Genomic DNA, 23,249 nt, shown 5'->3' with positions numbered 1-23,249 from the left:
GTAGAGCAACAGGAACTCTCACACATGGCTGGTATGAAGGCAAAATGGTACGGCCACTTTGTAAGACTATTTGGGAGCTTCTTACAAAACTAAGCATACTCTTCCCATGTGATCCAGTAATCATGCTGCTTGGTATTTAGCCAAAGAGGCTGAAACTGTCTCCCCATAAAATCTATACATGGATGTTTATAGGGGCTTTATTCATAACTGCCAAACTTGAAAGCCACCAATATGTCCTTCAGGAGGTGAATGGGTAAATAAACTGTGGTACATCCAGACAATAGAAAATTATTCAGTGCTTAAAAGTGAGCTACCTAACCATGAAAAGACATGGGAAAATCTTAAGTGCATACCACTAACTCAGAGCCAATCTGAAAAGACTGCATACTATAGGGTTCCAATGCAATGACGTTCTGAAAAAGGCAAAACTATGGGGACAAGAAAGAGATCGGGGGGTCACCAAAGATTGGGTGGTGGGATGAATATGCAAAGCACAGCGGATTTTAGGGCAGTGAAAATACTCTGTATGATATTAAAGTCATGGATATAGGTCATTACACACTTGTCCAAACCCTAAAATATACACCACCAAGAGTGAACTCTAAGGGAAACTAGGACTTTGGGTGACTATGATGTGTCAACATCTGTTCATCCTTTGTAAAAAAATATATCATTCTGATAAGGTACACTGATGCCAGGGAAGGCTATGTAGTGTGGGGGCAGGGTGTGTATCTGAAATCTGTTATCTTCCTCTCAATATTGTGTGAAACCTAAAACTGCTCTAAAAGAAAACAAAGCCCTCAGGGCACCTGGGTGGTTCAGTGGGTTAAAGCCTCTGCCTTTGGCTCAGGTCATGATTTCAGGGGCCTGGGATCGAGCCCCACATTGGGTTCTCTGCTCAGCAGGGAGCCTGCTTCCCCCTCTCTCTCTGCCTGCCTCTCTGCCTACTTATGCTGTCAAATAAATAAATAAAATCTTTTTTAAACAATTAAAAAAAGAAAAGTAAACAAAGCCCTCAAATATATACACCGACACACACAAGACCCTCAGGTATCCAATTCCTGGGTCTTATGGTCAAATTAGTTTTCTTAAATTTCCAGGGGTAATTTTTCCTAAATATCTTCACTTTTGTGTTCTATCATTCAGATTTCTTCTATGCAGGACCCACTATGTGGATGGTAATCTTTAAAATGGGTATTGGTGGGCGCCTGGGTGGCTCAGTGGGTTAAAGCCTCTGCCTTCGGCTCAGGTCATGATCCCAGGGTCCTGGGATCAAGCCTCGCATAGGGCTCTCTGCTCAGCAGGGAGCCTGCTTCCTCCTCTCTCTCTGCCTGCCTCTCTGCCTACTTGTGATCTCTGTCTGTCAAATAAATAAAATCTTAAAAAAATAAAATAAAACGGATATTGGTAATCATGAACAGTGGTTATCTCCAGAGGATGGGACTACAGAAGATTTGCACATTCTGTGTTTTTATATTTCTGTAATGTTTAATTTTTATAAGCAGGTATTGCTTTTGTACTCAGAAAGAAGATCAACAAGTTCAAATTTTTTTTAAAAAATTGTAAAGATCTGTATAAATGCGAAGAAGCAAACTCCTTACATAGAAAGGTAAAGTGTTTAAAAGAGTCAATTGAAAGGTAGGGAAAAAAAAGAAATTCTGGGCCAAATGTTCTGTTTAGGTTATTAAAGTATGTGATAGCAAGAGGTGTGGCTGTCTTGCTGTTATTTCTCCGCCATGTATTTATTGGTCTTAGAGTCTTCCCTAGCATGGAGTTCGAGTGAGTATCCAAAGATATCTTTGCTTAGTTTAACTGACTTGTCTTAATTAAGACAAAAAAGGTTTTCCCTTGAGATATCCAAATAACCGAGAATATTGTAAGTTTTGTTAAATGCTGAAGAAGCTGGACTACAAAGCGTACATTCAGAATGTCACCCTTGACCCAGCTTTGGTGAACAGTCATCTAATGGAGCAAAGACAGCACTTCCAGATCAAAGAACCCTGTTCATTTTTTAAAATAAAGAAATTTCATTTTGTCATCTTACACTTAAAAATGAAATTGACCTGCAGACACAGCTCGTTTCCTGGCCCGCCCCTGTTAAAACTCTTTGTTTCAAATCCAAATAAAAGGAGCCCAGGTTCTGGTTTATTTCCGGTCTCCATCCAGCAGTATCAGGGATTCTAGAGAACTTCTGGGAAAGACCTTGGCCGACTGCCATCGCAGAGCCTGCTGGGAGTGAGCTTGCGAAGAAAATGGGTGAACTCCCAGTCCATGAACACCGCTGGACCATTAGTGCTGCTGACAGTCTCGGAGGGGACAAACAGGAGCCTCAAGCAAAGGGAGCCTAGACGGCAAGGATTTTCTTGGGTTTAAACGTTTAGAGTTGGCACTGTTCTCATTTCTAAGAACACTCCTTCCCTCCCCACCAAAGCCCTCCCCGCCCCACCCCGGCCTTTTCCCCATTTTTCCTTTTGCTCCAGGGAAATCGTATGGTTTCTGAGCTTGGCCCGACCTTGGTCCATCTCAGGAGAGGGGACCTCCTCCTACACTCTCAAATATCTAGATAAGTTGCTTATTCTCAAAGTCTCTCTGGTTCACTAGGACACCACCTTTTCCTCCCCCCCCCCCAAGATATTTAAAAATAAGCATTAAGTCATCCCAACGTGATTTTGAGCCAAGCCAGATCATTCTTTTCCAATAGATCTGATATTTAGAGGAAACAATTTGAATGTTCATACACAGTGTGCCACCCAACTGAGCTCATGACTACACGTCACCTGGAATTGTTTTTGCAAAAACAGTAATAATAATGATAATAGTAACAATAGCCACCATTAAGGTAAGCACGGAGTGGTAGGCACAGTAGGCACTGAGCTGAGTACTTTACATGCCTTACCTCATTGAATTCCTGCAACAACTTTCTAAGTTAGGTGCCATTATCATCCCTGACTTTAACGTAAAGGAAGTTGAGATTCAGAGAGGCTAAGTGACTTGCCCAAGGTTACGTGGCAAATTAACAACAGACGCAGACAGAATCCAGCCTAGGCCAGTCTGCCCCCCCCCCCAGGCCTTCGTTCTTATGTTACACTTTTAGGCTTAAAATAAATAAATAAATAATTTTTTCTCTAAACCTGGACTGAACATGCCTGGAGGGCAGGAGCTTTACCCCAAAGCATTATCACCCCTCGCTGCAGAATCTGGCAATAGGTAGGTGGAGAAACTCACCAACCACTCTATTTCCTAAATATTAAGAAATGGTGTGGCACCAGTTTACTTCTTTTACTTGAATTATCCATAGCATTATTTCTTCCCCAGAGCCCTGGCTGAAGCAGTAAACAAAGGGCTCATTTATTGTTTTAGCTCTTGAAATGAACACAATGATACTGTCTTTTATCTACCAGTATACCAGCAGAAGCCACGCCCATCTCTAACCTCAGAATGTGACCTTATCTGGAAATACAGCCTTTGAGGATGTAATCAAGCTAAGACTGAGATCACACTGGACGAAGGTGGCCTAATCCAATGACTGGGGTCCTGACAAGAGGGAAGAAATTTGGAGACACCCAGGGCGCACACCCTGGGAAGACAGAGGCAGAGACTGGAGTGGTCAGTCTAGGAGCCTAGGAACACAAAGGATTAGCAGCAATCACCAGAAGTGAGGACAGAGGCCTAGAACAAAATTTCCCTCCGGTCCCCAGAAGGAACCAACCCAGCCAACATCTTGATGTCTAGCCTCCAGAACTGGGAGGGAATCAGTTTCTATTGTTGAAGCCAGCCAGTGGATGGGGCTCCATTACCGCAGCTCCAGAAAACCAACCAACAGGCTCTGGCTAGAAAAATACGTCAGTGTGAGAAAAGGTACCCAGAGCCTTCCAATTCAGAGGCAATTCCAGATCTCCTGCCAGCTGGGGCTATATTTGCAGGCCAGAAAGTCCCTACTGTCCTTCCAAGCAGGCTGATGTTAAATCCCGGTGACAGCAGGCTTTGAAGATGGGGTGAGAAAGAAATGGGTAGGACCCGTCACTTCAGCCCCTGACGGTGTGCTATGCTGGACTGGACTGTTGCCCCTGGGTTTTACTCGTCACGACAGCCATGACAGCAAAAGGACCATGACTATTCTCCTAGGGCTGAGAGCATCTGAGCAGCACGCAGCGTGCCCACAGTGCTGCCAGGACAGGCCCTGCCAGCATGCTGGGACAATTCTGACCGTCCCCATGGGAGATGGCTCCAGATGACCCACTTTAAACCCTTACAAGTACTTGGCCAAGAAGTGAGCCAGAACCTCAATAATAGGCCATCTGCGGGGTGTGGGTGAGCAGGAACAGTAGCTGCGCTCAGGGAGGCAGAGAGGAGGCACTGGAGGGGCCAAGGAACCCACTTGGGTTGTGGAGAGCGGAGTTCAGAACCACGAGAAATGAAGAGACAGGCCCTGAGGAGCCAAGGCTGTTAGGAACAAGTGCCAAGGTGTGCTCCCAGGAAGAACTTCTGGGCAGGAACGGGAGCCCCTCTTTGCTGAGGCACATGCCAGGGCCAGGGAAACACGGGTATTCGGTGAGGCATCTCGGAGAAGAGGACGGGGCAGAGACACTGTTAGCATCACATCACCTTCGGAAACCGCTAACAGGAGGTCAAACTTGGTTGCCTGAAAGGCCTGTCTCGCAGACTTCCCTCCACCTGAGGCCCAAAACCCTCCCCAGAGCCAGCAGCCCCAACCCCATCCAGGGCGGCCTCAGTGCCCTGAATGGCCAATAATCCCTCCCAGAGAACAGGGAGCAGAAGGTGAGTCATACTGAGAGAAACAAGGAGCTGCTCAGGGACTAGGGCAGAGTCAAGGCCAAGGGAGAGAAAGAGGCTCCAATCCAAAGGCACTGGCCATGAGGCTGGCGACAGAGAGCACAGCCTGCACACCACACATTTAGGATGTGAAGAGACACACGAACAGACTCGAGGCCGCTCCTGTAACTTATCAATCAGAGCCATTCCAGCCATGGGCAGAAGCTATAAACCCGAAGCAAAGCCTTGCTTGGGATCTTCCTCTGGAGCCTGTGTGTTGAAGAGCCCACAGTGAGGCTGGTCAATAAGAGGCTGTCTCACCCTTCTTTGCCCTGAAGGGCATCTCACATACAACTGTATCGTCCCAGTTTGGGGCCAGCTCCCCTGCCTTGTGGGGCCCTGTCCAGGTGGGCAGGGAGCTACAGACCATATAATGAAAGGACAAAGAAGGCTCTCTTGTAGATTCTTGGAGACTCCTTGGATGTCTTGAACAGATCACCTCCGGCGCAGGCTGGGCTTCCCAAGGGTCAGCTTACCTTCTGTGACGGACACACTGGTCCCACTGGGGTCATTTGGATGTGGAGCAGAAGGTGGGTCATAGCCAATCACCAGGTCAATGGTGGCCTAGGTAGAAATAATTCATTGCAGAGAGAATGAGTGCAGGGTAATGGACTCAATGCAAACCAAATCAGCAGGAGTAAAAGGTTCTGGAAGGGGCGAGAAGAGTAGGGGAGAAAGATCACACACGCTCCATTGCTTCTATCCTCCCTCTTGTGAGCCAGGTGGGCGGGGAAGCCTGGGAAAGGAGTTACCTGTTACAGGTTGCCAAGTGTACCATTGCTAAAGGGCAACCTCGCAAACTGGAGCAAAGTTGTAATAAGCAAGCATGACCTTGTGATTGGCCTCCATCCTAGCCTTGAGATGGCCTCCAGTCAAAGAGGCTTATTTTACATGGTTCAGTTAGCTATCTGCACCTTGACTTCTTTATTCACCGCTGAGATTTATTTTCATTTTTCCCTTCTCTAAAAATAACTTGAGTGACTAACAAAAATTATATAACAATGTGATTCATAAAACAGGGTAAAAAAGGGAAGCAAGTCTGATTATAGAGAAAACAAATACACAAATCAAGATCATTGCATCTTGTGTAAATGTGACTCCAAGATGGCTAGGAATCAAGGCAAGACGAATAGAAAATGTTATGTAACTTTCATTTTCAGAAAGGAAGAAACATGCTAGTTCCTTATAGGAAATACAATTGTTTCCATTTTTTAAATCTGTGACAACTTTGTCACATTGGGTGTTACCCTAGGGCAGAGTTTCCTATACTTAGGTATTTCATGAACCTACAAAATTTCAAAAAAACTTCTAGGGGGCATCCACATACGGATGCTAACCCAAGCCCACAGCTATAGCTACTGTTATGATAATTTCACAAAAGAAATTAATTTTAACAGTAAAAATGAGGAAGGACAAACCGCAGAATAAATGCAATCCTTTGCAAATAAGGATGGTGCATGGGTGCACGCAAACACCCACACGCCTGCACGGACACACCCAAGTCACCGGTTGAAATACAGAGGTAATATTTAGAACATAGTCATACTGAAAAATCATTGTTTATCGGAAATTCAAATTTAAATGGGCATCTCATACTTCCACCTGCCACTCCTGCTACACCTGGTAAAATCTAGTACGTGCATGCATGCGCTGGTGCACACACACACGTGCGCCACATTACCTTTTTCTCATCTGTCTGTTCATCCATGAATATTCCCTCATGGATCAGCACATTCCTGAACTACAGATCCGGGAGATACTTAGCAGAACAATGAATGAAGCCCCCAATAAGAGTTTCCCGGAGAAAAAAGAATCCTAAGAGCAGCATCTCATGGCTACCTCTGCCAAAGCCCCAGGCCATAAGCTGAAGGCGGAGTGCAAGAAGCACTGAGGGGCTCAATGGCCAAACTTTAGTGTCAAATTTTCAAAACTTAGAAGAGTCATGGATGGCTCAACTGCTGGATCAGTGATTTCCAGATAACGTCAAGATATCCAGAAGTGCCCCAGTTCTACGTGTGCTTGCTCCTGTGCTTAAAAACAAAAACAAAACCAGCCAGAAACATCGCTGACTTGGACTGTCTTTCCTAAGTATCATTTCTCTCAGCTGGGTTTTGGAAAAATAGATGAAAGATGATATCCTGAGTTTATGTTTTAGTATTAGAATGCGGATTCCCAGCAAACCAATAAGTTTTGGAGCCTAGACCAACACACTGACATTCTGAATAGGGCTTTAAGAAGCCTAACTGTATTCTGGCTTATGGGGATGGCCTGTTTTAGTACAAAATTTTCCTCCTTTGTCCAGGCTCCCAAACAAAATAAATTGATTGAAAGGTAAAGGAGTTAGAGGTTAATGGAGCAAGCATGGTAGCTTTACGAGCACTGTTAGCAATCAGAAACCTGAGAGCTATGATCTTTGAGTTCATATATTTCTTTCAAGTGCCCTCGAGAAAGAGAATTCTGGGTGCGCATCAGACAGTATCAGTATGCACTTATTTAGAGAGGCTGTGGTCAGAAAACAGTGAGCTGCCGATCAGTGATAAACACCATGATATTCACATCTTGATGTTCCAAGGTAATGCTAATGAAATACCTTCTACAGAATTTTTCAGAGTGTGTCTGAGCCACACAGCTATGCTGACCACGCAAATGTAAACATCCAAGGGAATATGCACAGAGCTATACCAAGAGAGGGTCCCACTCACTCCACACCATTTTCTTCTATCAAAGAAAATCAAGTTTACCTAATCTACTAGCTCTGTGATTCCAAGGACAGGATGAGGCCATATCATTTGCAAGTGGACCGTTATCTCAAAAACCACAGGGGTGCCTGCATACGTGTGTGTGTGTGTGTGTGTGTGGAGGGGGGTGAACTGATGATCATTTCACTCTTCTTTTTTTTTTTTTTTAAGATTTTATTTATTTATTTGACAGAGATCACAAGTAGGCAGAGAATCAGGCAGAGAGAGAGGAGGAAGCAGGCTCCCCGCTGAGCAGAAAGCCCAATGTGGGGCTCGATACCAGGACCCTGAGATCATGACCTGAGCCAAAGGCAGAGGCTTAACCCACTAAGCCACCCAGGTGCCCCTAATTTCACTCTTCTTAATGAACTTTTTGCTTCTTATCTCACTTCAAAGCCATTCAACCAAAGAGAAAGTGCTCACCCCAGTATCTTGCCCCTTTTCGTTCAGCAGGGGGATGAGTTTGTACGGCAGTGATCTGCTCTGGTCACCAATCAGGTCCTTCAGGGCGACAGTGGCCGTGCCAATTAACCTGCGGGAGAAACGAGAGAGTGCACGGGAACCTAAGTGAGAGGCACGCTTCTGCTGACTCAGCGGACCTCCCCATTCCCTTTGAATTCATCTGTTAGTGTTAAAATCACTCATCGTGAAATAAATTTTGGGAATTTTGGCAATACACATCACTTTTCCAGAAGAAGCAGTCATTTTGAGAGTCTAACTGTGGTGCCTGGGAAATTTCAAGTCATGAATGAGATGACCCATGAATGGGTGACAGAGACCGAACAGCACCCCTCAGGGTCCAAGGAGAGAGAAAAGTAGGACAAAATCCAAGCATTCCTCTTGCAGTGTAAATGTAAAAAGACCCATCAAACATTGCCCCTGTAAAAATGCCCCTCCGCTCTCCAGGGAGACCTTCTGCTAATGGAAATAGGTGGCTAGTTTACTGATGAGGCCAATTTACTAACCTGTATACTATGGAGAATTCAGAAGCCAGATTTGTGTCCTTCTCTGTGTTCCTGGACATGGAGGGGTTATGTCAGCCTCAAGCCCTTACCCAGCTCCCTGTCAGTGCACATACCCTAGTGGTCCAGCAGCACACATGTCCCTGCTCACCACAGTCAGGCCCGTAAAGGCAGAGATTATTGCTTTCTCTCTTCTTTTTTTTAAATTGCTTTTTCTGTTCAGTGCTCTCACCCCACTGGTTGGAACAGAGTTCATTTATTTAGTGAAGGAAATAATAAATAAGTCTATACATATTAAGAAAGAATACCCAAAACATGTTTTATAGTTAGAGCCCATGGTCAAAAAAATTTACTGAACACACAGCCCCTAAGAGTTAGTGAATATAAAAATGTGACCCGCAGAATACAGTCTGTACATTGAGGGTTTGTAATGGACAACACGGTATGAGATTGGGTGAACTGAAGACGTTCCCTTCGTGAAAGGCAATGAAAAAGCAAAGAAAGCCCAGAGATGTCCTCTCAGTATGGACACCAAAAAAAGGAAAAGAGAAACTGGGAGAATTTAAAAATATTATTTACTTACACCCTGCCTACATTTGTGGTGACAGATATGATAGCATGATCATTCATATGAAAACAGAAAACTAAGCATCAAATCCTCAAAGTGATAGAAGAGATTCTTTATATCAAAAAACTCAGGATGAAGAAACCATAGTTGAGCATAAAACGTAACTCTGTGCTTTTGGACAAAAGTAGTAGTCAGGAGAGTATATTTGTAGTGAAGTATTTCTTTCATTTTTCACATGTTCACAGTTTCTTTAAAAATCAGGAGTGAGGGGAACCTGGGTGGCTCAGTGGGTTAAAGCCTCTGTCTTCTGCTCGGGTCATGGTCCCGGGGTCCTGGGATCGAGCCCCGCATAGGGCTCTCTGCTCAGTGGGGAGCCTGCTTCCTTCTCTCTCTCTCTGCCCACCTCTCTGCCTACTTGTGATCTGTCAAATAAATAAATAAAAACCTTTAAAAAAAATCAGGAGTGAACAACAGATGAAGGGATAAAGAAGATGTGGTGTGTATATATATACAATGGAATACTATGCAGCCATCAAAAAATGAAAATTTGCCATTTGCAATGATGTGTTCAGAACTAGAGGGTATTACGCAGAGCAAAATAAGCCAACTAGAGAAAGACAATTATCAGATGATCTCTCAGATATGAGAAATTTGAGAGGCAGGGTGGGGGGCAGCGATCATGATGGGTAGGAAGGGGGAAAAAATGAAACAAGATGGAATCAGGAGGGAGACAAACCATAAGAGACTCTTAATCTCATGAAACAAACTGATGGTTTCTGGGGGGCTAGGTGATGGACACTGGGGAGGCTATGTGCTATGGTGAGTGCTGTGAAATGTGTAAGCCTGACGATTCACAGACCTGTACCGCTGGGACAAATAATACATTATATGTTAATTTAAAAAAACAGTGTTAATCACACACACACAAAAAAGTCAGGAGTGAAAACTGATATTAATGTGTGAACGTCTATTTTGAATTGATGTATATCTGTATTCTCCTGTCCAGACTGCAGAAATGGAACTAGACTATAGATCTGGGGTCTGTCACTCCACCACATATATCCACTGACTCGACTATATGAATAAGTGACTTCATTTTCTGTGAACAGGCATATTATATTGCACAAGATCAGAAAATTGCTATGGTACCCTGTTTCACCTAATCTACCCAATGGCATGAAACACTTGGTTTCTTGGGAAAATGCACGTTCTTGGACAGAACATCACATAAAACGGCCAATGATTGTGATGGTTTCTCAGCTCTTCTCATGTCCCACGTAGCATCCATTACTGGCAATGGAAAAGACAGATTCTGCCTCCAGAGGTGAAAAGTGAACATTTCAGCCCTTTTAGGTCAATACAAGAATTAGGTCTCACAGTCAAAGTAGACAATTGATGGAACCTTTATAGAGTAGCTTCTCAGATGAGTAGATGTCCTAAGTTTGCTAGATTTTAAAAAACTGGGTATGTTTTCTCCTCACTTAGATTTTAATTCCCCTAACATATTGAGGACAAGAGTCTACACATGACTCCTTCGCCACCAGATGAAACAATCACACCTCCCACACAGAGCGAGAGTCCCTGGCAAAATCTCGTCCGTGTCTCCCTCGGCTCCACGTGATATGAGCCTGATGAGCATTTCTGCCCAAGTTTTAAAAATAGCATAATGAGCCATGAGGTTGGCTAACTGAGTTTTCAGGATGAAATGGGGAAACTATAATTTCAGAGGTCATCTGGTATTAAATGTCTGAATGAGGTACTCGCCTTGAAAGACATGGAAACACACTGGATTTTATTCCTCATGGTTCCAGGATTCATAACTATACGACTAAGAAAATAACACTGTACACTGGGACACATACAGATTTGCTTCTGCTGAAGCCAGGGTGACCTATAACTATCAGCAATAAATAGTTCTTAGGATATAACAAAGTATAGCATCCTAGGTCAAAACCTTTCAGTACGGAGGGCTGGCCTGGGGGCGGACCAGCATTTCCCAACCATGGTACTACTGACATTTTGAACTGGACAATTCTTTATTTTGGGGGGCTGCCCTGGGCTTTGAAAGACATTCAGCAGCATCCTTGGCATCAACACATGGTCATGTCTACACGTTGCCCACCGGGCCCCACTGGGCAAAATCACCGCAGGTTGAGAAGTTCTGGGTTAGACAATTTGTTCTTGTGCTAAGTCAGTGTCCCAACTTCCTTCAACCCTTGGCTATGTCGCCCAACTCTCTGAGTCCACATCATCATCTGCAAATGAGTGGTTTGAAGTAAATAACTTCTCAGACCCTTCTCAGCTATTAAAGTCTGTAGCTAGACTCAAACATGTGATATTTTCTATGTAGATCTATTTAGGAAACCATCTCACGTTAAATATTTCTTTTCTCTTAAAGTCCTTGTTCATTGATTTAGGAAAAATAGATCTTAAAATACAACCATGTTGGACAATCCAGAATACTAGGCAGGCTTTCTGCCTTCAAGCGTTTTGGCCCTATAATCTCATGGGTCAAGCTTAAACTCATATGGTGTCAGGGGAAAGGTTAGGCCCATAACAGAATTGTGGACTATAGTGTAAGACAGTATGGAGTGGTGCCTTGTGCTAACTAGAGAGAGCAGGCTCACCTGAGACACGAAGCCCATCCACTGGCCCTTCCCGACCCCAATTGGTTTCACAGCCTCCATTCTGACTCAACCACTGTCTGCAGCCTCCATTCTGACTCAACCACTGCCCAAACACTTTGAGAGGGTGGTAACAGACAGCAGCCAGGAATGGAGTAAAAGAAAAGCAACCCATTCTAACTCAAACCTCAATTCCTTCTTTCAGAAACCCTTAGCCCCATTTCTTAAGATTTATCTTTTGCATCATAAAATTCTGATGCTTTGGTGTTTACACGTGGGAGAGGTGGTTTAAAGAAAATTTCACTTTCTTTTTTTCTGAAGTAAAGATATGGTGTTTAGATGAAAGCCTGGAAAGATTTTAATTGCCCCCCACCTCAATATTTTTAACAGCTGGGTTGAGTTGAAGAAAAATGCAAGCAGCTACAATGACTAAGAGCTTTCACTGTAAATTGGAGGAAACGCCCCCTATGGGCAAGTCTGAGCTCTGCAGGACTCCCAGGGTCCAGTCAGCCTGGTGTGGGCTGTTTTGTGATGTTGCCTGGACACGGATTACTGTGAGAGGCTGGGAAATGATGACCTGGCCTCCTACACAGGGGACAAGAACAGTGCAGCCGGACCACAAGCCATTTTCCTTTAAAGGAGGGGACACTAAACCAAGAAACCCTTTTTCTTTCACATTACTAATGCCATAAATATGCTAACACGTTACAGTGGGACAGTACTGCGCACGCTTTGCCCTGAATCTTCATAGAAAAATAAGAGTCTCCCCATGGACTCCACCCAACAGTAAAACAGATGGACCACGTCTCAAAAGGAAACTTTACAGTGAAAGAATCTCAAGGCCCTTTAGCTCTCCAGCTTTGTTTGCAGAATTAATAAGCTGCAGATGTATTCTGAAGTGAAGAAAAAGCCAAACCCGCTCTCATCCCTTACAGTGCTTGAACATCTAGATGGTGCTGAATAGGATCTCCGTGCAACTTGGAACTAATTCTGAGCAACGGAGCTGGGAGCCAGTCAACTTAGTCATGCAAAGCCTGGTTATGAACTTCTTTAACTTGTTAAAACAGAGTCTAGTTTGTTTAAAAAGGAGAAAAGGGAAACGCTGTCCCCCTTAGCACAGACACAAATGTTAACAGCCACATGCCACTGTGGTGAGTAAGGGCTTTGCTGGCCGAGTTCTTAATCATGAGAGCTCACACCTATCAAGCTGTCTGTAAAGCAGGGGCACAGCCCACATGGATTACTGGAGGAGGGATTACTGGAAATTCCTTCACGAAGGGAAGGAAAAAGATGCTGGACTCTGGAAAGTAAATCACATGCTGTACCGTGTTTGCCCCTACCGACTGCAGTGTGCCTCAGCTTTCCATCCTCAGCAGAGGAATAACAATCCCCAGCTGGGATGTAGACAAATACTTCTCCAAGCTGCTCCCAGGACCTTCTAGAAACCCTGAAAGGGCCAGTCATGCCCACCCTTTGAAGCCCTGGGCTCTCAGCCGGCTAAGCTTGTCATTTTGACCGTACCAAGCTGGTGTGGCTTTGGGGTTCCCTGGCTGGGCCCCCTCACCCATCCCCACACGTCTTCCCCAGGGCCAGTATGGATCAAGCTCCTCCCCCTGCCCTACCCCCACCCAAGCCCACAGGTGGGAGAGCTGGGTTTACACCTTGCTTATGACTGGATGGGTGGAAGAAGCGGGGGTGACCATGACAGCAAGTCTTATTACAGGAAGCTGACTGTAAGCCAAAACCCCCTCAAAGGACGTCTTCTGGGAGGTTCTATCCACTTCACCAGTGGGAAACCCTCCTGAGTCTCCCAGGCAGCCCACCCTGGCCCTTTGGATTGGCTCATTCACCGTTTCTGAAACTGTGGTTCCCTAGACCTCCCGGACGCAGAATCACTAGGACAGTCGCTGACTCCCAGGACCCTGAGTCAGACTTTGTCTTTAGCTCATTCTTATACCCAGGAAGTTCGAGAAACAGTCATGAGAACAGTGATTCTCAGTGGCAGTGGGAAAGTAGAGGGTTGGGGTGTGGGTGCGGTGTAGGAAAGGCAGCTGGCAAAGCTAGATCTGGAGAGAGGGAGACATGTAGTTTTTAAAAGTACATTCAATAGGATAACACAGGTTCACATTTGAGAAATGGGCATAGAAATCCAATTATATGATAGCACAAAGTAGTAAACAAAACTCGAATAAAATCTACTCGGAGAGCCTAGCTGTCCTCACCTTTCCTGGGGCTTCGCCACCTCACTCCACCCCAGGATTGTCAGAGAGCCTTGGGGCCTTTGTCCGGCTCATCAAATTGTGGCTCCCGAACTTGGCTGTGTACCAAACCCCCCTGGGGTAGGACTGTGTGCTGTACTTTTCACAAACCCCATTCCTAGGTTTTGGAATCACTGACCTACCTGGTCTGGAGGCTGTGGCAGGTTTTCCAACATTCAGGGCCGGCAACAACTTCTTTTTTTCCAGTCCCTCCCAACCCTGCTGCCTGCGGCAAACGGGGTCATTTCACCCAGAGAAGGAGCAGAGTGGAAGCCAAGGCCTCCGCACCAAAAGCTTTCCAGATCAGGGGGGCACCCAGGCCAGAGTCAGGCACTTTATGGCTGCGAGGAGCAGGTTAGCTAGCCTATCGCCTGGCATGCACGTGAAACTTGGGAATTACTTCTAAATGGCTATAACCCTATCTAGTTATTTCCACCTGACCAAGTCTCCTGTCCTTTCAGTCCTCAAGGCCCTGAATCTGTGCTTGCCTGCTTGTCCAGTGTAAGGGAACACCCGAGGTCTGTCTCTGCCTAATCCCCTCAGCCACTAGGATCAAGGTAGTAGTTTTCATTCATTCATCATTCATTCATTCATCAAGAGCTTGGACCCAACAAGGTAAGGGAAAATAGAATATCAATGATTGAGAACTTGGAGTTAGGCAGAGCTGACCAATTCAGACTCATCCTTGTAGGAGAGGCCGGATACAGGTTTTACTTCTCTGAGTCTCAGTTTCCTTGTCTGTAAAATGGGGATTACAGCAGCTACTGCCTAACAGAATTGTAAGGACGATGTGGTACGTGCTTAACAGTCACTTTTTATTATTTCAGAAATGACTCTAGAAAAAGGGCTCCAAAACAAGCATGTGACACCAGGCCAGTACTTACAGGGAAAGCTGGTATGTTACATACACAGCCTGAAACACAGGACGGGAGGCTGTCTATGAAGGGTTACGGGTACGCAGGCAGGAATGAACAGATAAGAACCCTTTCAACTACCCACATCCATTTCTGTTATGCAAGGTTCTTAAAACAAGTCCTTTCTCTTACATATATGAAACAGCTCCCCCTGCAATTCCAATGCTGTGTATACCAAGAGTCTGTTTGGAAAATAATTTGCATTTTCAGGGTTAGAGCAGAAGTAAATTTCAGCTGTAACTGAATTCTCATAAAACCCAATTAGTGGAATCTGAATAAAACTTTTAAAGCCACAGGTTCCATAAGATATTTCACTATAAAACAGACCCCAAACAACTTCTTATACAAAACCCCTATCTCAACCAGCACACACACACACACACACCCCTTGTCATTTTCTCCTCCTTTCCCCTGCTTTATTTTTCTTCATCAGTACTGACCACCATCTGATACACTGTATGTTCCCTCCACTCAGATGTAAGCCCTGTGAAAGGCACTGAATTCTCCCCGTAGATGTAAGCCCTGTGAAAGGCACTGAATTCTCCCCGTGCTTCCCTAGAGCAGTGCCTGGTGCACATAGGCATTGGTACTTATTTGCAAATGAACATGTTAACTGATACATCACTGAAGATATTCCAAAAACCCTGCAAATGACTTGCAAGTTGTAAAGCTTCCTCTCCTAAGAGATGGGCCTCCAAGTGCAATTTCAAGACACTTATCGCTCTTGTCATTATGAAGTGCCTTTCTCAAGTCTCTCTGGGTCTTTCTCCAGGGCTGTGGGTGACCTTTACGTACTCATGAGATGTTAATGAACACCAGCAGATCTGTGGTGGCTTCTTAACTGGCTTCCCCACACACTGGGGTTCAGCCTTTCCAGCAACTGGAGTCTTCCAGCCCAAGCCAGTTTTCATCTTTCCATAGTTATGCTGCTCTCTTGAAAATATGGAACCAAGAACCCCATGCCACAGTAACATTGGCTTCTAGTCAGTTGTCCACACAGTCCGAGAAGCTTCTCCGGTGGGCTGTCCATCCTTCCTCACCCACCACAGCAGGGGAAGGAAAGGTGGTGATCCACCTCCACAAATCCCACTACTGTTTACATGTGGCAGTGACAGAAGCGTCTCATCGCTAGGAAAATCCAAATATTAAAAGACTGAAGACAAGTTCTTTTTGTATATCAGGAAATGAAAATTTCTCATAAGCCATACCATACCTCTCCACCAAATTAATTTCATTCCAGACCACAGTTTCTGTTTTCTCTAATAAAAAAGAAAAAGAAACAAACAAGAAACCAAAAGCCACAAACCTTTGCTCAGGGAGTTAGTATATTTCACAACCCAAGCCTGTCTTTTTTCTCCTTCGAATTCTGTAGCCCCAGTACCGCTCTGAGTGTATGTGTGTGGGCAGCTCTAGACTCCCACCTAATGTCCCCAACTCTGGAAGACGAGTGGGACCTGCCTGACTTCCCTCTCCCTGAACTGCCTGGAAACAGTCTCCAGGCATTAAGTTGGGGGATAAAGGGCTCATTTCATTTACCTCCCCTTTCTCAGTAGTCACTGTCCCATGTTACTCATGTTCACTATCTGAAAACATGGTTACGTATGTTTTCTGTAGTTTTTTGGTGTATCAGGTGAGTGAGTAGATCTGGTTCCCGATATGTTATCGTAGTGCAAGCAGAACGTGCAAACTATGGTCACATTAAGGCCTGGAGGGGTTAAGTCACTTGCCTCAGGTCACCACTAGTCACCAGTAGAGCTGAGTCTCTAGGCAGTCCCTGTCTGCTTCTGAAATTTCAGCTTTCAAGCACTATGAGCTGCTGTCTTCCTCCCCTTAAGGTCCATATCTCTCTACAAAAAGGCAGGAACTCTGGGACAGGTGTTTGTTTCCCTTATGATCTGACCCCTTTGTGTTCTGACTCCTTTGCTGCTTTTACCCAAGCTGGAACCAGAGGGCTGTCCAGAGAACTGGGCTGGACAGAGTCCACATCGATGGGCCATTACTAGGTGGGCTAACTGTCCAATGTTAAGATATTTTAGATTTCATTCATCTATTAGTATCATAAACTTGTTAATTCATTCAACAAACACTTACTGAGAGCTTATTATGTGCTAGGCACTGAGCTAAGCGCTGGTGTTACAGCAGCAAACAAGATAGATGTGGGGCTCACTGTCTAGTAGGGGAAGGCCAAGAGAATAACCAAATAGATAAGAAGATGTCAGATAAATAGTGGTGAACTAGATAAAGCAGGAATGTGGACTAGCCATATCTCTGAGTATTTATCTAAAACCCAACACAAATGTCCACATGCCCAGCTGGACTCCCCCCACCACTCCCACACCCATAGGAGCTCCCTAACAGGAAGGGCTCTGAGGAAACAAGGCAGGGCAATGAGCAACAGTAGGGGCTGCTCCAGAGTGGGTGGTCCCAGATGCTGAGACCGAATGATAGCATTTCACGTCGACTGCAGTTAGAAGGAAAGAGTACTCCATGCAGAGGGAGCAGTGAATACAAAAACCCTAACGGGTAACTCTTCTTCCTCCTTAGCATGCATCCATGCCCAAGCATGCACACCACACACATGTGTGCGCGCACACACACACACTAACCTGAAAACTGGTAAACACTTTTCCTTACTACATTGCCAGGCTCCTAAAGTGGATTCTTCTTTAGGAACTCAGGTGGAGAGACAGCAGGACCAGGAGGCCTGAGAGGTTAGGGTCCCAGCCTCAAATCTCATCTTTGCTTCTCAAGGTCACTGTGAAGATCACATGAGACAAGATATACTTTCCAAATGTATCTTGTCCGTTGTAGAACATGAGTGTAAGTGACTTACTCTTCAAGAGTATACAAATGACTGCTTAAAACTGTTAAGGAGGGAGGAATTACCAATACTCTAATGATTGTTCTTAATTTTTTTTTTTTTTTCAAAATTAGAAAGAAAAGTGACTTCCATTCTAGCGGACAATCAGAAATTCCACCTACATTCTGGTTCCTACTGGTGGTTTGAGGTTTTCAGTATAATGCAAAAGTCAAGAACACAGGCCTGGACATAAAGGTGGACTCTGACACAGACAACTGTGTGACCTTGAGCAGAATACTAAGCCTCTCTGGGGAACAACAGGACCTGCTTCAGAGCGCTTCTGCGAGGATTGAGGAGGGTAATGCATTCAAAGGGCTGGGTCTAGTCTTCCGCAGAGAGAACTCTTGACCTCCAGTGGCTGGGAAAATCCTTCCACTCTGACATTCCAGCTAAAAATACTTATTTTCATCACATGACCAAGAGGCACTTCTGGCTCTTCTCTCACCCTCATTTGGGCTGGCTGGCTGGCTGGAGGACTGTGAAGTGGGCAGAACAGACCAGCCAGCTCCCAGCACCCGAGGAGGGATGTTGCTGACACACCAGGTCACTGCTCACGCTGACTGACCCCGGCAGCCCCTTGGTGTGGGCATGGCCACACAGGCAAACCTGTTTGTTTCTAGGCCTGGAGCAGCAGATGCACAGTGAGAGCTGTGTTTGCACAACCGGTTTCCATGGCAACAGGAACATCAGTGGGCAAGACATTCCTCAAGCCGTTAGGAAAACCGTCTGCCTCCACCCTGTACTTCCAGGTGAAAAGGAAGTTCCTACACTGAGAAGTGAGCAGATCCCTGAAGGCCAACTCTTTAGTAAAAAAGCCAAGAAAAAAAGTCTGGGGCCAAAGTACACCAAATAGTTTGGACAAATATACACCGTATTCCCAGGTGGATTTAAATTTATTTTCCTGCAATGTACTTACAGACAAATTCAACCAAGGTGTACACATTATTTACTTGGTGACAACAAGGTCAAAGTTCATAATTCCTGAGGAGAAGGAATTGTGGCTTATGCCGTCAGCACATAGACAACAAAGGGCCATTATCATCTGCACATCATGCCAAAGCTGACTCAGGGTCAGCTTTCACCGGGAGATGGTGACCAACGACGCAGGGACAAACGTAGGACACAGAACTAATCTCCCAATTAAAAAGACCTCTCCTGGGGACCCTGCCATAAGGGCCTAAAATCTCCATTTTGTTCACTTCCTGAGAGGAGTCATCAGTGGCCTCAGTCTCCAGATTGCTGTTCTTGGGAGGTTAACACGGGATCAACTATTAATGTTCATCCCACAGTCCCCCTGGAGCAGTTTCTCAGAAAGCTCCTTTCAACCATCCCTGAAGGACGGAGACATGGGACAGTAAGTGCTGTTGGACAGTAAGACTTGGCCGAAGGTGCAGATACGGCTCAGAGGGCAGGCCAGTGTGGGTACGCAGAAGGGAGCCCTGGGACATAATACAGACACTGGGTGCCTGTGAGAGGTCAGGAGAAGGGGGATGCCCATCCCCCCCAGAAAAAGGGGAGGGAAAGCTGAAAGAGTAATGAATACCAGCTTCATATTTTGCCTGGAATTTACCTTTTTCTGGCCTAAAAATTCCCGTCATAATAATGCCACAGTACAGCTGTCTCCTTCGGTCATTATGCTCAGCAGACAGCATAACAGCAAGTACAAGAATCTCAGCAAGATGCATGGAGCCCCCAACTTTGGAAGGACCCTCTTCTATCAGGATCCACCATATTTTCTTGGTTCAACTCTGTCTCTGGAAAAGCATACCGAACACCCAAAATGGGTGCCAAGTTAAGCCATCGGGTAGGGAACTGCCTTCTTCCCATGCCTGCTGTCATCGGAGGGCCCCACTGTGTTTTCAAGAGGTGTCAGATGAATAGGTAATGGTCTCCCAGTATTGTTTCCCGACTTCCTGTTACTATATCCAGTCTCTACACACAAAGCCTGATTGATTCTTTTAAAATATAGGTTAGATCATCCTCAATCCGCCCCCCCCCCTTTAATGGATTCCCATTCTACGAGGAATGACATTCAAAGCCTATGCCGTAGCTCACACCATACATGCTGGGGCTTTCCTGATCTCCGCTCTGACCCCATTCCAGCTTCTCCTGCCCTTTGTGCTCCAGCCTCCCTGGCCTCCTTGGTGTTTCTCCGATGCCCCACATACACTCTGGCCTTCTCTCTGCCTGCAATATTCTTTCCCCCAGAGAGCTGCACGGCCCATTCCTTCACTTTATTTAGGTCTCTGCTCAACTGCCGTCTCATCACCGCCTCATACAACACCGGATCATCCCCCCATCATCAGTCACTCTCTATCCTTTTACTCTGCTTTACTTTTCCTCACGGGCTATACCATATAACACTTTCCTCCTTATCTTAGATCACTCCATAGCACCTGACCCATTATACAGTTCTTCGTGTATTTGCTTGTTTTCTGAATCTACTCAAGCATATTTCCTTCAGGAAAGCAAGGATTTTGTGGGAAACAGACAAGAGCTACAAGGTCAAGCCTTGCTGCCACATTGAAATAGAAGAATCATAAAATGATAAAGGCTTGAACCAGGCTGGTGGCTGTGGCCAAGAAGAAGAAGCACGTGGCACAAACAACGGAAAGGAAGAAAAAGTAAGATTTGGCAAAAGGTTGGAGAGGTTGTGAAAAGAAGGAGATCCAGAGAGACCTGACGTTCTGAGTCCCAGTGGCCCAGAACTATGCTATCCAATATGGTGGCCCCCAGGTGACATGTGGCAAGGGAGCACTGGAAATGTGGCTAGTCTGGATTGACATGTGCTGTCAGTGGGAAAGACACGTGGGATTTCAAAGACTGTAAGAAAAAAATGCATGTAAAATGTCTCAATGATTTTAAAAATACTGATTATATATTGAAATGATAATTTGAATATACCCAGTTAAATAGAATATATTATTAAAAAACTAATTCACCGGGGAGGAGTCAAGATGGCGGAGAAGTAGCAAGCTGAGACTGCTTCAGCTAGCCGGAGATCAGCTAGATAGCTTATCTAAAGATTGCAAACACCTGAAAATCCATCGGCAGATTGAAGAGAAGAAGAACAGCAATTCTGGAAACAGAAAATCAACCACTTTCTGAAAGGTAGGACCAGCGGAGAAGTGAATCCAAAGCGACGGGAAGATAGACCCCGGGGGGAGGGGCCGGCTCCCGGCAAGCGGCGGAGCAACCGCGCACAAAATCAGGACTTTTAAAAGTCTGTTCCGCTGAGGGACATCGCTCCAGAGGCTAAACCGGGGCGAAGCCCACGCGGGGTCAGCGTGGCCTCAGGTCCCGCAGGGTCACAGAAGGATCGGGGGTGTCTGAGTGTCGCAGAGCTTGCGGGTATTGGAACGGGAAAGCCGGCTACAGAGACAGAGCCGACAGTAAGCTCGCAGCTCCGTGTTACCTTGAACCGGTCGCAGGCTCGGTGAGCTCGGAGCGCGGCCGGAGGTCAGGCAGACGGGAGTAACTGGGCGCTGTTCTCTGAGGGCGCACTGAGGAGTGGGGCCCTGGGCTCTCGGCTCCTCCGGGCCGGAGACCAGGAGGCCGCCATTTGTATTCCCGTCCTCTGGAACTCTACGGAAAGCGCTCAGGGAACAAAAGCTACTGAAAGCAAACCCGAGCGGATTACTCACCCCGGCCCCGGGTAAGGGCGGTGTAATTCCGTCTGGGGCAAAGACACATGAGAATCACTACAACAGGCCCCTCCCCCAGAAGATCAACAAGAAATCCAGCCGAGACCAAGTTCACCTACCAAGGAGTGCGGTTTCAATACCAAGGAGAGCAGCAGAATTCCAGAGGAGGAGAAAGCCAAGCACGGAACTCATGGCTTTTTTCCTGTGATTTTTTTTAGTCTTGCAGTTAATTTAATTTTTTCTTTTTCATTTTTTTTTTTTTCTCGCCTTCGGGTAAAATTTTTTTTTTTTTTAACTGTTACCTTTTTCTTTTTTAACGATTTTTTACTAGTTTATCTAATATATATATATATTTTTTTTTACATTTTTCTTAGGTGTTTTCTTTTTTTAAAATTCTTTTCTATTCTTTTCTTTTTTTTTTTTTTTTTTCTTTTTTCTCTCTTCCTTTTTGAACCTCTTTTTATCCCCTTTCTCCCCACTCACGATTTTGGATCTCTTCTAATTTGGTTAAAGCATATTTTCCTGGGGTTGTTGCCACCCTTTTAGTATTTTACTTGCCCCTTCATTTACTCTTATCTGGACAAAATGACAAGACGTAAAAATTCAACACAAAAAAAAGAACAAGAGGCAGTACCGAAGGCTAGGGACCTAATCAATACAGACATCGGTAATATGTCAGATCTAGAGTTCAGAATGACAATTCTCAAGGTTCTAGCCGGGCTCGAAAAAGGCATGGAAGATATTAGAGAAACCCTCTCAAGAGATATAAAAGCCCTTTCTGGAGAAATAAAAGAACTAAAATCTAACCAAGGTGAAATCAAAAAAGCTATTAATGAGGTGCAATCAAAAATGGAGGCTCTCACTGCTAGGATAAATGAGGCAGAAGAAAGAATTAGTGATATAGAAGACCAAATGACAGAGAATAAAGAAGCTGAGCAAAAGAGGGGACAAACAGCTACTGGACCACGAGGGGAGAATTCGAGAGATAAGTGACACCATAAGACGAAACAACATTAGAATAATTGGGATTCCAGAAGAAGAAGAAAGTGAGAGGGGAGCAGAAGGTATACTGGAGAGAATTATTGGGGAGAATTTCCCCAATATGGCAAAGGGAACGAGCATCAAAATTCAGGAGGTTCAGAGAATGCCCCTCAAAATCAATAAGAATAGGCCCACACCCCCGTCACCTAATAGTAAAATTTACAAGTCTCAATGACAAAGAGAAAATCCTGAAAGCAGCCCGGGAAAAGAAGTCTGTAACATACAATGGTAAAAATATTAGATTGGCAGCTGACTTATCCACAGAGACCTGGCAGGCCAGAAAGAGCTGGCATGATATTTTCAGAGCACTAAACGAGAGAAAACATGCAGCCAAGAATACTATATCCAGCTAGGCTATCATTGAAAATAGAAGGAGAGATTAAAAGCTTCCAGGACAAACAACAACTGAAAGAATTTGCAAATACCAAACCAGCTCTACAGGAAATCTTGAAAGGGGTCCTCTAAGCAAAGAGAGAGCCTACAAGTGGTAGATCAGAAAGGAACAGAGACCATATACAGTAACAGTCACCTTACAGGCAATACAATGGCACTAAATTCATATCTCTCAATAGTTACCCTGAATGTGAATGGGCTAAATGCCCCTGTCAAAAGACACAGGGTATCAGAATGGATAAAAAAACAAAACCCATCTATATGTTGCCTCCAAGAAACACATTTTAAGCCCGAAGACAACTCCAGATTTAAAGTGAGGGGGTGGAAAAGAATTTACCATGCTAATGGACATCAGAAGAAAGCAGGAGTGGCAATCCTTATATCAGATCAATTAGATTTTAAGCCAAAGACTAT

At 45.1% G+C, this 23,249-nt stretch overlaps 1 protein-coding gene across 6 annotated transcripts in view; it reads right to left on the bottom strand.

Moving 5' to 3' along the window:
- Window positions 1-23,249, bottom strand: part of MYOF (myoferlin) — a 164,700-nt gene that overhangs the window by 104,441 nt on the left and 37,010 nt on the right. For all 6 annotated transcript variants that reach the window (XM_045068911.1, XM_045068912.1, XM_045068913.1 and 3 more), the window contains exons 4-5: window positions 7,995-8,103; window positions 5,310-5,397 (exon numbers count right to left, since the gene is read on the bottom strand). In XM_045068911.1, the coding sequence (XP_044924846.1) occupies window positions 5,310-5,397; window positions 7,995-8,103 (197 nt within the window). The remainder of the gene's footprint in view (window positions 1-5,309; window positions 5,398-7,994; window positions 8,104-23,249) is intronic.

This window comes from Mustela putorius, unplaced genomic scaffold, assembly GCF_011764305.1.
Source record: "Mustela putorius furo isolate JIRA1106 unplaced genomic scaffold, ASM1176430v1.1 tig00003909_pilon_pilon_pilon, whole genome shotgun sequence".
NCBI lineage: Eukaryota > Metazoa > Chordata > Mammalia > Carnivora > Mustelidae > Mustela > Mustela putorius.
This window is presented reverse-complemented; position numbering and strand designations above follow the sequence as displayed.